The following is a 15,883-nucleotide window of genomic DNA, read 5'->3' as shown; positions in this document are numbered from 1 at the left end:
TATTTGTCTTTGTCCTCTTTTTCTATTCAGGTTTGAAATCATAATTTGGAAAAAGGCACTAACATGGAGCACAACTGTGGTCTGGTCACCAAAAACAAGGAGCCAGGTCTGAATATGAGGCATTCACCAGTCCAATTCTCTTGTTACTTAATGTTGAGAGAATGATCATTTCCAACCTATGGCTATGTGAAAACTTCAGTATTACTGTACTGTGTCACCATTTAGTTAGCATGGGAAATGTTATTAAGGTCACCTGAGAAGCATGTTTCCAAAGGTTATAGTACTGACTATGATGATGATAAGAATAATGAATTATGCTGGATGAAGCCAAGTAGGCCATTTCTTTTAACAACACACCTATATACACCATACATAATTTATTGTAGGCAATGCTCAATTAACAGAGAACAATATTAACATTTTAGAGTGGCCCAACAGCCAGAGACCTCAATCCACACAAAACTGAGCACAAGGCCAGAGTGATGGCAAAGAATCGTTCCTCAAAACCTGGATTACTGCTAAAAAGGTGTTACAGTCATTGTGGAGACATGGAGAGGCTTATAAAAGCCTACGATTTTGAGAGCTGTGATGGTAAATACAGATGTTTCCATTGATTATTTTAAAAGGAATAATTTTGGACACGCCATTTTTCTTAAAAAAATATTAGCCTAAAAAAGATGAAAACGCTATTTCCTGATTCCATGTTTCTACCACATTGTCTTCTTTTGGTCTGTGACAGTGTCATTTTTAGTGAGAAAAAACATGGTCAAGAGAAAACAACATTAAATCTATATTTGCAAGGGGTAATAATAGCATAATATTGTTCCTAACTGACTATAGTTTAGGGTGTTTCACATTGGATTATCTGCCAAATTACAGTAGCCCATCCTGTTGCCATATCCTACAAACTTCTCCAGCGTTTGACGGGATGCTGCAACTGTGATTTTGAGCAGTTAGCCTGCTTTCACTTTCGGTGAGGTTATTTCCAAGGGGTGGTGCTAAACTGGAAAGCACAAACTAGCCAAGCCTACTGTTGTTTGTGAAGTGAAGGTCTTCTTTCAATGTTCTTGACTTTGCTTCGAGGCTTAGGATATATTGAAGAGCTGAAGTGACAAAATGGTGAGATGCTGTGGTTTGGTTACTGTCAAGAATGAACCAGGTAAGTGCGGTAACCTACCAATAACTCGCGTTTGGTAGGCTATAGCCCAATGAGCCTATTTCTTATTGGAGGTTTGCACTTCCGCAAGAATACTGAAAACTTTCAAACTAAATATGAAAGCGGTCAGTTGACATAACTAGGCTTACTAACACAAACTGATAGGGATACGCACCAAGAGCTCTATAGTTGGGTCGTCTATATCAGTGTTTTTCAATCACTGTGCCGGGGCACACTAGTGTGCCGTGAGAGATCATCAGGTGTGCCGCAGAAAATTACCCAAATGTCACTCAGTGGTCCAGAAAAGCAACTGTTGCATCAAAGAATTTATAACCACATGCTCTCATTACAGTGCATGAAAATGCACTGTACTGTTATTCCAAGGCTTTTTCTTCTTCTTATTACAGTGCATGAAAATGCACTGTAGGCTGTTCTTCCTAGGCTTCTTATTCTTATTCTTCCGCTAACGCATTTAATGCAGCTTCAACCGTTTAACGTAGAAACTTCATTCAAACTATGTTACTTAGGTCTTACTTGGGACATGCTATGTATTTTTCAGCTTTGTAACTTTTATACTTTTTAAACTATTAATTAAAAACTAGTCAAAATTTCCCCATAGACTTAACATGGGCTGATGACATCACAATAGAGCCGTTAAGCAATTAGAATCCTATGGCAGGTGTTCAGGCCACCTGGACCAACTGCCAGTCTCAGGCTTTAAGCATACAAACTGGCCCTATTAAGACTACACATCCTGTTCAACTGCTTCCTCTGCCAAAAACTGTTTCAAAATAAAAGTCCTCACTATAATATTTTACTGTTAAACAATTTAACCCTTTAAACTACTGAACTTTTTAACTGTTCAGCCATTGTAACTGTTACTTGTCATCAACTATGACTCCTACCCACTGTAGCTAGTTAGCTAAGTTAGCTAAGTAGCATGGTTAGCATAGTTGGCATGCTAGCATGTTAGCATGCTAGTTAGCATTTTTAGCAAAACTACTAAAAATGATTAGCTAAGTTAGCTAAGTCACATGGTTAGCATAGTTAGCATGCTAGTTAGCATTTTTAGCAAAACTGCTTAAAATGATTAGCTAAGTTAGCTAAGTCACATGGTTAGCATAGTTAGCATGCTAGTTAGCATTTTTAGCAAAACTGCTAAAAATGATTAGCTAAGTTAGCTAAGTCACATGGTTAGCATAGTTAGCATGCTAGCATGTTAGTTAGCATTTTTAGCAAAACTGCTTAAAATGATTAGCTAAGTTAGCTAAGTCACATGGTTAGCATACTTAGCATGCTAGTTAGCATTTTTAACAAAACTGCTTAAAATGATTAGCTAAGTCAGATAAGTAATATGGTTAGCATAGTTAGCATAACTACTAAAAATGATTAACTAAGTTAGCTAAGTAACATGGTTAGTATAGTTAGCATAGTTAGCATGTTAGTTAGCATAGTTAGCATATCTGCTAAAAATGATTAGCTAAGTCACATGGTTAGCATACTTAGCATTTTAGCATTGTTAGCATGCTAGTTAGCATAGTGACTTGGTTAACATTATTATCTTTGTTAACATAGTTAGCATAACTGCTAGCAAACATTAGAGCCATTCCAAGTGTCAGTTATCGTCAACTATCTACCTAAATAATTTAACCATTTAAACTATCCACTTATTTAACTGTTCAGTCATTCCAACTATATTAAACCTCATCTACCTAGCAACCAATATAGTTTGTTTTTACTCTGTATGATATTTTACATCATATTTTTGCATTTTCATGCACTGTATTTCCTTCAGGAAATGCTTTTCTAGTTGATTGTATAATTGCACTATTTGTGGTGTGCAGGCATTGTACAACGGGGGCCATATCCAGTATTCACAGAATCATCACATATCCAGTTCATAACAACAATTAAATTAGATATAGTCACCTACAAATGAAACAGAGGGAGCTTGTTTTATTGAGCAGGGGCCTATTGCACAAAACTAGGATAAGGGATTAATCCGGGATATCTTGGTTATCCTGGCTCAATTTATCCGTGATCCAGTTGCACAAAAGCGGGATAGGGGGCAGCAGGATATGTTATGGTATAAGTTACTATGGCGATTTATTCTGTGGAGCTAGCCTGCTCCAGACCAGGCTAAATTCCAGGATCTATTTAATCTCATCCCTTATCTCAGTCAGCAGTCACCACAAACGGAAACCAATAGTTAATCCACTGCCCACTACACATTGTTATCACATATAACTAGACCCACTGTCATTGTTTGTGATCATTAATTAACTTTTACATACTCGCCATTCCCGACCTGTCATGCGACAATGTGACGTCACGGGAGTGCCTAACCATTTACTTGTACCATAACATATCCTGCTGCCCCCTATCCCGCTTTTGTGCAACTGGATCACGGATAAATTGAGCCAGGATAACCAAGATATCCCGGCTTAATCCCTTATCCTAGTTTTGTGCAATAGGCCCCTGGTCTTGCATAAAAGCCATAATAAGGCCATATCTGTGTATTATTTGAAATTTTAGGCTATGGTATGTTTATTTTTTCTTCACACAGGATGTTAGTGTGCCGTGGGACATTTTAAGTGTCAAAAGTGTGCCGTGGCACAAAAAAGGTTAAAAAACACTGGTCTATGTCATAACACTTAATGTGTTATAAGTATTATGTGTTATCATTACATCTTTAAAGATTAAATCAGTTTCATGAGCTTCAACATGTCTTCTTCCAGTTCCTCTGAAGAGTGTGGAGGTAGATGTGCATGTGCAGGGACATGTAGCCACAGTGACCTCCACTCTGCTGTATGTGAATGGAGAAGAGCGCCCCCTAGAGGCTGTGTTTGTGTTCCCTCTGCCTGGAGAATGTGCCGTCTGTCACCTCAGCGCCAAGATAGGAGACACAGAGGTGGTGGCAAAGCTGCAGGACAAACAGAAGGTGAGTGTGGAACAGCAAAACATTTTAATGACACAAAAATATTTGCATGTGCAATTTTACAGTTTAGCCTACTATCATTTAACAATTGCCCATCTGACTGAAAGTAATCATTTAGATTAGATTACAGTAGATTTAAATGTATTGTCATTGTGCAGAGTGGGCCAACTTTATGGGGTGTCATAGGAGAATATTACAAGTAGAATATGCCTATGAATAAGTGTAATTGCAGTATGTAGCCTACATTTATAAATACATAGAACACGATGGGTGGGATAGGGTAGTGCAATTGTCCGAGGATGGGGGGTTTGGGGGTCTGTTAAGGGGCCAAAATGGTTGGTGTCATCGGGATGCAGAGCTAGAGTTCAGTAGGGTGACAGAAGCTTCCTCTAAACCTGCTGGTTTGGGTTAATCCATCAATTTTTTGCACAACAATAATCCATATATAATTGTTCCAATATTAGCTCCATCTGCTGACTGTATATGTGAACAAAAGTGATCTTCTGCCTTTATGTGAAATTGGTGTTTTGTTATAATGACAGCACTTGAGTGATGAAGGTGTTGGAGCAGTATGATGATTGATGTGTCTGCTCTTTCCTGGTCCAGGCCCGGGAGGAGTATGATGATGCGTTGAGCTCGGGCCACCAGGCCTTCCTGCTGGAGGAGAGTGATCAGAGCCCAGACGTGTTCCAGCTGAACGTGGGCAGCCTGCCTCCAGGAGAGAGTGCTGCCATCACTCTGGTCTACATCTCAGAGCTGGACATGCAAGCTGATGACGCCCTGCGCTTCTGTCTGCCCGCTGTGCTCAACCCCCGCTACACACCCCAGGGTGAGGCCCAGAAACATGGTGGCTTGTGGGAAATAGAGTTCTAACGTGTTCTAACATGCCGCTGTTCTGACTAATGTGTGTTTGGAAAGAGTACCTGGTTATTTGAAACCAACTCTTATACTATATACAGCTTAAGAGTGCCACAGGTATGACACCATCAAAATAAAAAGAAAAGGAAAAAGTAGCATCTTCCCAACTGTCTTCTCAGACATGGACAGGAGTCAAATGGCCACTGTGACATCAGTCCCAGCTGGTACGGTGCCCTACACTTTGGCTCTCAGTGCTCACCTGTCCTCCCCCCAGCCCATCTCTAAAGTGGAGTCCAACTGTGATCTGGAGCCACTGGCTTACCTCAACCCAGACAAAACACAGGCCACGGTATGGAGTGCTGGACATTATGAATTTGTGATTATAAGCAGTAGGTATAGTGTGGTGTAATGCTATATTCCTCTCTCTGATCCTCCAGGTGAGTCTCTCTCCAGGCCACCTGTTTGATCGTGATGTGGAGCTGCTGCTGTATTACCACGATGCTCATAAGCCCACTGCCATAGTGGAGGCTGGACTGGACACTGCTGAGCCAGGTGAGGGATTGGGCTCTTCACCTGTCGGCTTGGTGTAGAAATGTAGGCAAGTAAATACAAGTGAACTGCAAGCCACTCTGTTTCTCTGTTTCAGGCTCTTTGATGAGGGACCCAGTTGTTTTGCTCAGCATTTACCCAGAGTTCCCTGCTGCAGTAACATCCTCACTTTCCACGTGTGGAGAGTTTATTTTTGTGGTGGACCGATCAGGGAGTATGGACTGCGCAATGCACTCAGGAAAAGATGCAAAGATGCGCATAGAGAGTGCCAAGGTACCATGACTGCAGATGTATTGCAAGAGAGAACTTAAACTCTGATAAAACCTGCAAAAGCAGTCTTTGTCAATGCTTGTTCTCTTTGGTGCTCTTACAATTGTTGCAGATGCTGTGTGAAATTCCTTTACTAGATACAGGGTTTGCTCAATCTTATCCCTGTTATTCGTCTTCAGGACACTCTGCTCCTGCTCTTGAAGAGCCTCCCCATGGGCTGCTACTTCAACATCTATGGCTTTGGCTCCCGTTATGAACATTTCTTCCCGTCAGTATGCTTTTACATTTATGTATATCTCACGTTCAGATTAGTTTTTGGAAAAACTCAGGTTGATCCTTGTAATATGATGACTGTTGTCTTCTTCCAGGAAGAGCGTTGAGTACAACCAGAAGACGATGGATGATGCTCTTGAGAAAGTGAAGGGAATGAGAGCAGACATGGGGGGCACTGAGATTCTTCAGCCTCTGAAACACATCTACAGCCAGCCCTGCATCCCCAGTCACCCCAGACAGGTAGATTATTACATGGTAGATTATTTTTCTCAGTCTCTTTGGTGCTTTTCTCACATCACTATTAACATTTGCACAGCAGTTAGTGCATTTCTCAAAACAATTAGTGCAAACTGCAAAACCTAGTGGATAACCTGCAAAAGCACGTCACTTGCTCAAAATGGATAGTCCATTCCTCAAAAGCAAGTATTTATGTCAATGAAACTGTCAGTGTCATCAAAAAGAGAAGTCTTGACACCATCGTTTATGAAAAAGATAGTTAAATGGCTTTGTCATGTTTTCATTATGACAGTTTATGCTCAGTGTTTTCCCATGCGAAAAAAGCTCAGAACTCGGTGACACTACCTGAAAATGCTCAAGACAGCACTATACAGTACTTGTACAGCCATTTGAAAACTTTTTCTTTGCAATTCTACAGCATTGTGACATTGTGATAACTAGTATACAAATGTTGTATGTAATGACTCAAGCAATGAAATGAAGACTATTAGTTTTATTGGGAACGACTATTCAGCATCCATAAGTATAGTTCATTTTGACTCACATGACAAAGCAACTGATACATGTTCAAAAGCATTTGCAATTTGTTCAGAGGAAGGGGAAATTGCTACTATGATGTGCACAAATGACTAAATGTTGTGGAGATTGAACTAATAGTTATGAGAATTTTGATTCTGATCTGAGAAAAGTACCAAAGCGACTGAGAAAAAACACCTCACTGCGAGTATATCGTTGGGCACTGGACGACTAGGCCTGCTAAAAAGTCTACCTCCCCTTCAGTGGTAGGGAAGCAGAAGCAGAAGAAGAGGAGTTGCTGCAGTCTAGAAGTCCCAATATGAGGAGGATGTCACCAAATATTGATATTAGTCAGCTAATTATTATATTCATTGCTAACTGTGCTTTCACTAATTTTAGACCAAAACATTGTGAAGGCTCAAAATGGATGACAAGAGAAGAAAGCAAAACCTCTTCCATACAGAACATTTAGCATTTTGTCTTTCCTCTTTTATTTCATTTCAGCTCTTCATTTTCACTGATGGAGAGGTGGGGAACACTAAGCAGGTTTTGGACTTGGTGAAGATCAATGGGAATTCTCACCGGTATGTGATGGGCCACATGACAAAAAAATTACTTGAACAATAAGAGTAGATTTTTGAGATGTTTTATTAGTTTGTACGTAATAAAACAGCTTGAAGCTAACCTCGATATGATATGTGCAGGTGCTTCTCTTTTGGAATCGGAGAGGGTGCCAGCACTGCTTTAATCACAGGCCTGGCCAAGGAGGCCTCTGGGCATGCTCAGTTCATCACAGGAACAGACCGCATGCAGCCAAAGGTAGGAGGAGATGGAACTGGTGGTATCTTTTATACCTATATGTTAATATAACATTCTAGTCAAGTCAAGTGTATCTGTTCATGTCATGAATTCTGGAGAGGTTTATGTGTGAAAGACACATTAAACCAATTCAGTCCCACTGATGTTCTGTTGAATCTGCTTTTGGCTCCAATCTGCATTCCGGGCCTGCTGGCCGTGAGAAGGAGGAGATGGAGCTGGTAGGCAGATTTGAGAAACAAAGACAGGGATTTATTCTCTACTGAGGGAACAATTGTACTGAACAATGATGTTACACAAAATGAATTATAGGATCGGCAAGTCCTAGTGTGTGTTGTTTCAGAATAAAAAGATTAAGAAAAATGGAAAAAAGAAAAGTAGCAACTAAGCAGGCTGGTGTCATAATCACAAGTAGACATGAAATGAAATAATGATATTAAGATAAACATGAATGAATGACTTTAAATATGTAAGGGATAATGTATAGAACGCCGGTCATTATTGGGAAAATAAGTCCCGACAGGGCGAACCAGACCCTGCCGTGCAGCGGAGGGTTCTACTTGCCTTGTGAAGAGCCGTGTAATAAGTAAAGATAATAAACACAAAAGGACAGTAATGTTGTAAAAGATATTAAAATGGGTCGTAGTACTGTGCAGTGGATCCAATAAGTCAGCTGACACCCACATTTTTTCTGTGATACATCAGACTTTAATTTCATGTTTTTACAGTAAAAGCAAGTATTTTTAAAAAAAGAAATTACTTTCCTGTACACAACAGATCAACAGGTTCACACGTTTCATTTTCTTGGTGGTCAGTAATATTGTGTCCATTATTCTCACTATTTATCTGTCTACACACCTCCCCCAGGTGATGCAGTCTCTGCGCTATGCACTGCAGCCAGCAGTGAAGGACATCTCTGTCCACTGGAACCTTCCAGATGGTGTATCTGTCACCACTTTGTCTCCTCCACTCAAAGTGCTCTTCCATGGTCAAAGGGCCCTGCTCTATGCCCAGCTCAAAGGAGAGGTGAGAGGACATCTCAGTCATTGGTCTGCATGGAATTTATGTGGTGATGTTGATCCTGAAAATGTTAAAATGTAAATGTGGGGTTTGTAAACCTGATTTGAAATGAGAGAAAACACATTCATCACGTTTTCATGCAGCCAATATATGGTTTCGAATCAGTTTATTGGGATTAAACCGAATATGCTTGTGTCTTGTAAGCACCTAAGCACTAGCCTGGCGAGCCAGACCCACATTAAAATGTAGGGTCTGGGCACTCACCGTTCGCAGTGCTCAGTCCGAGGGGCGGGATAATCAGTTGTCTTTCAAATTCCCTCTGCACGCAATAGGATGCAATAGGATATTTGTTTTCAAGTAGCAGGGAATTCAAGCCAAACCGTTGCAACTCTGCCATCAATCATTATGTTAAGCCCACCAAACGACTCTATACACGATTTCAATGCCTGATTAAGTTTCGATTTCTGGAGCTCACAAGCCAACGGAGAGTTGCTAGACTAGCCCTGGCAGCAAATGTATGGGCGTGTCTAGATTTCTAGGCTACCTAAGCACCTTATTCTGATTTGAAATAAACCGAAAAAGGCCATATTTGTTTTACTAATAAACTGTTTGCACACCCTAGCATATGCTAAACGGAATACTGGGTCATGAAAACACCTTAAGCAGAATATGCTCCCATAAAAAAGAGTGTTGTAGGCCTGCACATGCTAAATTCGCACAGAATGCCTATTTGTAGGTTGCGTCGCTGACTCGTTCAGAATAATGTCGATAGCTATGTAAACATAAATATGCTCAAAACGTGACATTGTACTTGTTTGTAAACAGGTTAAATGGAATATTGACATAAACGGAATTTGGGCAATAAACTGATTCAAAACCACTTATTCCCGGCATGAAAACGTGATGGTTGTCTACTGAAGGTCACCCGGCTGTGCAACGCTAACTTTTATACCAGTCTGGTGACCTTTTGGAGTTTTGCACTTTTTAAACAAATGTCAAGGAGTTTTAGACAGCATGCCCTGTTTCTGATGTACCACTTTGTCGTGTTCTGACTTCTTGAGAGACACTGGTCTTCTAGGATCTAGAAAGGTATTCCTTACATGTCAGGGTGCAGACAACATAAATGGCTGATGTATGCTTTTAATATTTTTCCTGTTTATTACACTTTAAGTTCTACATGATATGACACCAACCTCTAACTTCCCTACATCTTCTGTGTGATTCCTGATTTCAGAACGCAGCGAATCCTGAAGGATCTGTGACAATACAGTACAACCTGTTGGAGGAGACGGTCAAGAACCAACTCAGCTTCTGCCTCAGACCCACAGGAGACACGGGGTAAAGATGAGAGGGTTCTTTTTTAAGTGCAATTCAAATGTTGCAGCTGCACGTGGCTTCAGCTTCTGTAACACATTCGCCTGTACCACTCACTGCGACCTGTGGGTCATTTCCCAATCCCATCCCCATCTATTTCTCCCGCTTGCTTTCTGTCTCTTCTCTGTGTGTTACGAGACCATTATTTTTTTCACAAGATGGATAAATGTAATGCTCTCAAACAGACTAAAGAACGGAGTGGTGAAAATAAAACAAAATAGACAGAAACCATTAGACCTCTTTCGACTACACTCTCTGAACCTAAAACTAAAATAATAAAGTGACATACCAACCACCAAACCACCGCCAATGCAAAACTAAATGGCAAAAAGTAGCTAAAGCAACAAATAAGGAATAACAAAGGTGAGTGTGGTTCCGACGAAGGCACGTCACAGAGGCATTCGCCCTTTGTGTACTGACGAGAGCGGCGAGGGAAAGGAAGTCATTAGACACAGGTGGCTTAAAAAACAGGAGGCCCTGGCCCCTGAATTAACACGCACAGCAGTCACCTGCAGAGGAGCTGAGAGAGAAACAAAGAAACAGCGCAAGCACCGTTCTACTCCTGCCGTAACGCTGTGCTATCTAAATAAAGGAACAAGGTTTTTCAGGGAGAGGTTTGATTGTTGTAATAATGTAGCTGATCTGTGTACTCTGCATTATTCACACGACCCCTGGTCTCCCTTCTCCCACTTTAGAGTGACTCTCCACCGGCTGGGGGCTCGGACTCTGATCCGCTCGCTGGAGATGGAGGAGAGGGCAGCAGGGCCAGAGGCGAAGGCCCTGAGAGAGAAGCTGCTGCAGCTCAGCCTGCAGTCTGGAGTCAGCTGCACACACACCGCCTTCATCGCCATCCACAAGGGCAGTGGACAGACTGTGCAGGGACCACTACTGCACAGAACTGTGCCAACGCCAGGTTAGAGTGGGTCTCTATATTGTGGCACTTATAATATCCCAGTGATTCTGTTCAGGAAAATAACATACAGGTTGCTCTGACATTTTTATGCTTTTATTAGGAATGTTTATTGGTGCACCTATGGCCCTTTGCTGTTCAATGCCAATGACAATGCCAATGGCTAGAATGGCCCCAATGCGTAAAATGGCTAACATGGCCCCAATGGCTAGAATGGCTGCAGTGCCTGCAATGCTTCCTGGTAAGTATATGCCCACACATTCTCCTCTCTCTTCCACACATTGAAATGCACAAGAAAGATTTTGCATTCTAAATTTTTTTTTGGACTTTTTCCAAATTTTGCATCCTAAATTTTTTTTGGACTTTTTTTGGACATTGCCATTAAGAGTAAGGAATGCAACATGAAACGGCGGGTATTTTGACAGTCAATGCATCTGAGGGAATCTGCACGCAAGACTGTGTGTGCAACACCAGGATTCCACTAAACCTTGCTTTACTAAAATGTGTGTGTGACTAGCAGAGTATAGCCTACATTCATCTGCACTCGCCTATTAGTTGAACTCATCCAAACTGAAACTAACTTCACTGTGGTCTCATAGTCAACAAGAAAACAATTTTACACTTAGTTATTTACTTTCACTATTGACTAACAAAAAAACACTTACCCCAATAATGTTCATCACTGCCTTGGGTGTAAGAAAGGAACAATACTTGCGTTGCGCTTGGCGCCACATTGTGCCTGGTGTAAGATAGGGCCCATAGTTTATGTGTGGACGTTGTCATTCATATTAGCTAAAACAATTAAAACTGTTATCGTTCTTGGTGTAAACGACCGTTAAGCCTTTTAGCTCTATGTTGGATGAATAGTAGTCACCAAGACAAACCCTGAGCTCCACCTATTTGTTGTGCAACATATACTGTTAACCCTAGAGCATGATGGCAGATTTGTTGTCATTCTATATGTTGTCAAACATGTTAAGATCAGTTGCTTTAGCATTGCTACACACATTATCAAAAGTTCCCTCACTTCCTTAGTCTCTGTTAGCTATTAGGCCAAAATACATGTATGATTGTGTCACAACTCCCACACTAAACGTTATTTCTACATATTTTAGATAGATAGATAGATAGATAGATAGATAGATACTTTATTGATCCCCAAGGGGAAATTCAATATTCATTTTGTGTTCTATAGTAGGCTATATAAAAATGTGTTTGCGCATGTAAATCCAGTCTCTGCATTGTTAATGTATCAATGGGTTCATAGTATTTTATTGAATTTTTTTGCAGTAATGATGTGCTGTGATTCTATGGAAGATGATGATGAGATGTTTGATGGGGTTCAAGGTATTGAAAAATAGTATTGCGGCAATATGCCATATACCATTTCCTATGTGTTGTGTGTTTTTTTGCTTTTATTTTGATGTAGACCTGTAATTGGCATCAAAGTCATGTGGGCATAGGTGGTCTAACTTATCTTGCTGCCTTTTTTCCATCTGAATGAATGTCTTGGCTTTTAGAACCAGAGTCTCCCCCAGATCCCCTCCTTCAGCTGATCTCTCTCCAGAAAGCCTCGGGGTCATGGGAAATGGAGTCCTCCATGGCCAAGGTGTTGAAGAAGACAGATGATGAGTTAGACAAGCTGATGCCAGTGGGGGTAAGGACAACAGCGAAGTTAAGGCTCAACAGAATCCAGGGAAATGCTAGTTTGACAACGATAGACATGACATTAATAACTGGGCTTTGGCTGTAGCAACCAACCATTTAGAAGTAGAACTAGTAATAGAAATTTGTCCTGTACGTTTTAAGAGTTGGTGTATGACCGAAAGAAGTTCTATAAACAAGACACCCTTAGCGATCAAAATGTGTAAATTATATTAGCAAATTTATGCAACACAAGAGTAGTTTTCTGCTAAACCATTTTTGCATTAACAACGAAATAGCTTACAGGGACATCAAGTCAAATGAATAGATATTATTATTATTATTATTATTATTATTATTATTAATGTTTATTTGATATAGACATAGCAATTACATTGGACAAACTAGATGCTTTTAGCACAGGTACTAATTCGCAACACTTGTCCATAGGCGGCTTTTGAAAAGATAGAGCAATTAAAATATCAAGAAAGGAAAGAGGAAAAACCAGACAAAGATAGAAAAAAAAAACAGAAAGGAAAAAAGAGATCAGAGAAACAATTTTCAATGTAAGGAACATAAATAAGATACAGAACAAATTAATTTTAAACCACTGACAAGACTCAAAATAGCATTAGACTTTGGAGGTAGCGTTGAGAGGGTCAGTACAGACAAATCGAGGTATTGTAAACTTTGTAAGTGCACAGAGAGTTTATAGTAAGGAGGACTGTTTATGAAGTCCGTGCATTACTTTAGCTCGTCTTCCGATCACCGCTATCTTGCGGAAAAGTATGTACAAATCGTTCAACTTTGAATTATTCCTTTAATAGCACTCAAATAATAGTTCGAAGAACTCCCAAGCAATATGAGGTCAGTGGCTTAGTCTGGGCTAATACTAGCCTATGTTTGTTTCCCATTTGCAGATCCACCTTTGTGTACTAACACCAGAGGGACTACAGAGGCTAGACTAGAGGACCGTGAGAAGCAGTTTGCTGAGTTTGACAAAAAGTTTATGGGATTAGAGTTAAGGATGTCTGATTTTGCCTTTAATTATTTATCTGCTAGGCAAAATATTTCACCCTAGAACATCACGATCAAAGAAACGGCATTTTACTGGAGATTATAAAGCTATTTCCAATTGATAGTCATGACGGTATATCTGTAGCCTGGAAGGCAGCCCGAATTTAACCCTGCCCACAAAAGTTGAGGTTGGCATATTCGGTCTGGAGTTGTTCATTTGAGAAGCCTGTATGCTACGTTGAAAACTGTACCAATCAATTCGTCTGGGCGGGCTTTATATGATGATGGACAGATGAGCAACTGTGCCTAATGATTCAGGTCATGCATCACCTGAGCGTGCTTCAGTTGATAAAAGGCTCTCGCTAGAGAAGCTAGGCGTTTAGATTTCCCCATTGCATATTGCACAAGATATTGACAGTGCAATAACTTTGAAAAAATAAACAAACAAAAAACAGCGATTGAGGCATTTTATTTATTGAGGTATTTTCCACTGCATCGATTGAAACACGCCCCATAATCACGTCCCAATCATGCAGTACCAGACTCAAATTCTGAATAGAATGAAATGTTATGTTAGAATGTCAAGCTAATATATCTGTGTTTAGGCATACAAGGTTGATTAAAGGTAAACTGCCTTTTTGTTTTTTGACTGACTGACTTGACTTGCTGACTTATTTTTTGTGTTTTAGGTGGATAAGGCTGTGTGGGCTACAGTTCTGGCTCTGATTTGGCTCTATGGTTTCCGCCTGGATGCCCGGGATGAATGGCAGTTTGTAGCCATGAAGGCAGCATCATGGATTCAAGCTCAGAAAGGTAAACTTTCCTTCTCTCAGTTCAAAGGTGTGTGTGTGTGTGTGTGTGTGTGTGTGTGTACTTGTGCTCACGTGTGTCTCTTGTGTTGCAGTGGACTGTGTGTCTCAGTGTGTGCAGGCTGGAAATGCTCTGCTGGGATGTCAGCTGCAGCAGAAGACTCTGGGCCTCTGAAGACTTCACCACATCTTGCCTCATGTGTCTTAGAGCTTATTGGCATCACAATATCTTTCATTTGCTTCTGTCAACATAATACAATTAATATGCCCTCATGTTTTTTAAAATGATGTTTGAGCTTTTTAACCTTTATTTGAACAGTGATGAAAGGAAATGAGAGAGCAGTGCAGACAGAGGTGGGCACAAAAATACAAACTGCAAATACTTGCTCATGATGTGTAACATAATAAAATGCAAAATACTGGTGTGAAAAAAATATATTTCATTAAGATAGAAATAATTAGATATTTGAAAATGCAAACATATGCACACATACACACAATAATCTTAAGTCTATTTGATTACTGAAAGGTCATCACACCTGTTTTGTTAGACCATCTAAAAAGTTTTTGTTAGACCATCAGTTACATTGTCATTCTCCAAGGGATAATAATGTGAGTAGACTGGTCTGCTGTAAAAGTCTGTGAAGCAAAGTCTTGGATTAGTTGCACGTGATTGATGTGCATCTATCCAGAACTTTGCAGCCTACTCCTTGTCAATTAGGCAACGATGGTGATAGAACATAGGGCACTAGGAACTGACCTTGGTGAGCGGCTAGTCTTTATCTGAGTGATGAAGGATCTTGTCTCATTTGAGAACAAAATATTTTTTTTATTAAGGGCCGAATTCTCCCATTCACGCCTAAGTCCTTAATTACATACTTCTAGTTACGCACATTCTTGAACAATTGATTTACCTTGCTTGTTTGCAAGATGAGATTATAATGTTTACTTATTTTACCTAATGTAATGCCATTTTAGTATGTCAAGCATCAGATCTGAGACTGGAATGGAACTACATGTTCTCAGGACTAGGCGTACTGCCGACATCAAACGCAATATGCTGTTTCACCTTGTAGTTGCACTCGACTTGATGATACAGCCCTCAGAAATGCTTAACAAAAAACGTTTGATGTTGATGGCAGAATGTGTGCAGGCTGAAAAGTGTCGTTACATGATTTTTTGCCTAAAGCACATATGAGAATGTGACCAATCAGAAAATAGTATTTCTGAATGATGAATACATACAAAACTGCAGCATTCCCCAACACCTCCACTATGGAAACATGGAAAAATTGCCAGAGACTATACCAATACATTTTACATAACCACCCACATTGGACTATTGATTCCATCTTTGTGTTGACATCTATAAGACACTTTGCATTTCCCCACTCCTATTAAAGTTATTTCTCTCTTATGGCATGCTATCACTTGCTTTCACCCTGATCAATGCTCATTTTATTTCACCAAACTGAAGTTTGCAAGTCTTCATTTCT

The 15,883-nt window shown here is 40.2% G+C and overlaps 2 protein-coding genes across 4 annotated transcripts; both read left to right on the top strand.

Moving 5' to 3' along the window:
- The window catches only part of LOC121683616 (von Willebrand factor A domain-containing protein 5A-like), a 75,415-nt gene that overhangs the window by 21,297 nt on the left and 38,235 nt on the right, over window positions 1-15,883 (top strand).
- LOC121683618 (von Willebrand factor A domain-containing protein 5A-like) lies at window positions 47-15,804 on the top strand. Of its 4 annotated transcripts, none has more exons than XM_042063319.1 (18): window positions 47-106; window positions 3,895-4,097; window positions 4,701-4,923; window positions 5,132-5,301; window positions 5,390-5,504; window positions 5,599-5,774; window positions 5,951-6,039; window positions 6,140-6,284; window positions 7,302-7,381; window positions 7,502-7,616; window positions 8,481-8,639; window positions 9,868-9,971; window positions 10,703-10,920; window positions 11,021-11,158; window positions 12,208-12,264; window positions 12,438-12,574; window positions 14,268-14,391; window positions 14,483-15,804. In XM_042063319.1, exons 1-18 carry the CDS (start codon window positions 64-66, stop codon window positions 14,560-14,562), a joined length of 2,376 nt encoding a protein of 791 aa, XP_041919253.1. In that variant the 5' UTR covers window positions 47-63; the 3' UTR covers window positions 14,563-15,804. The 4 variants fall into 4 exon arrangements, with proteins under 4 accessions (XP_041919253.1, XP_041919252.1, XP_041919254.1 ...); XM_042063318.1 differs by lacking the exon at window positions 47-106 and adding an exon at window positions 993-1,159; XM_042063320.1 differs by lacking the exons at window positions 47-106; window positions 12,208-12,264 and adding an exon at window positions 993-1,159.

Source organism: Alosa sapidissima, chromosome 15 (genome assembly GCF_018492685.1).
Source record: "Alosa sapidissima isolate fAloSap1 chromosome 15, fAloSap1.pri, whole genome shotgun sequence".
NCBI classification, from domain to species: Eukaryota; Metazoa; Chordata; class Actinopteri; order Clupeiformes; family Clupeidae; genus Alosa; species Alosa sapidissima.
Note: the sequence above shows the minus strand (reverse complement) of the source record. Positions and strands in the feature narration are given on the sequence as shown.

Excerpts from the sequence above, each read along its gene's own strand:
- LOC121683618 (XM_042063319.1), top strand. The coding sequence starts at position 64 with ATGGAGCACAACTGTGGTCTGGTCACCAAAAACAAGGAGCCAG. Across the intron at positions 12,575-14,267 it reads ACAAGCTGATGCCAGTGGGG|GTGGATAAGGCTGTGTGGGC; the intron begins GTAAGGACAACA and ends TTTGTGTTTTAG. Across the intron at positions 14,392-14,482 it reads ATGGATTCAAGCTCAGAAAG|TGGACTGTGTGTCTCAGTGT; the intron begins GTAAACTTTCCT and ends CTTGTGTTGCAG.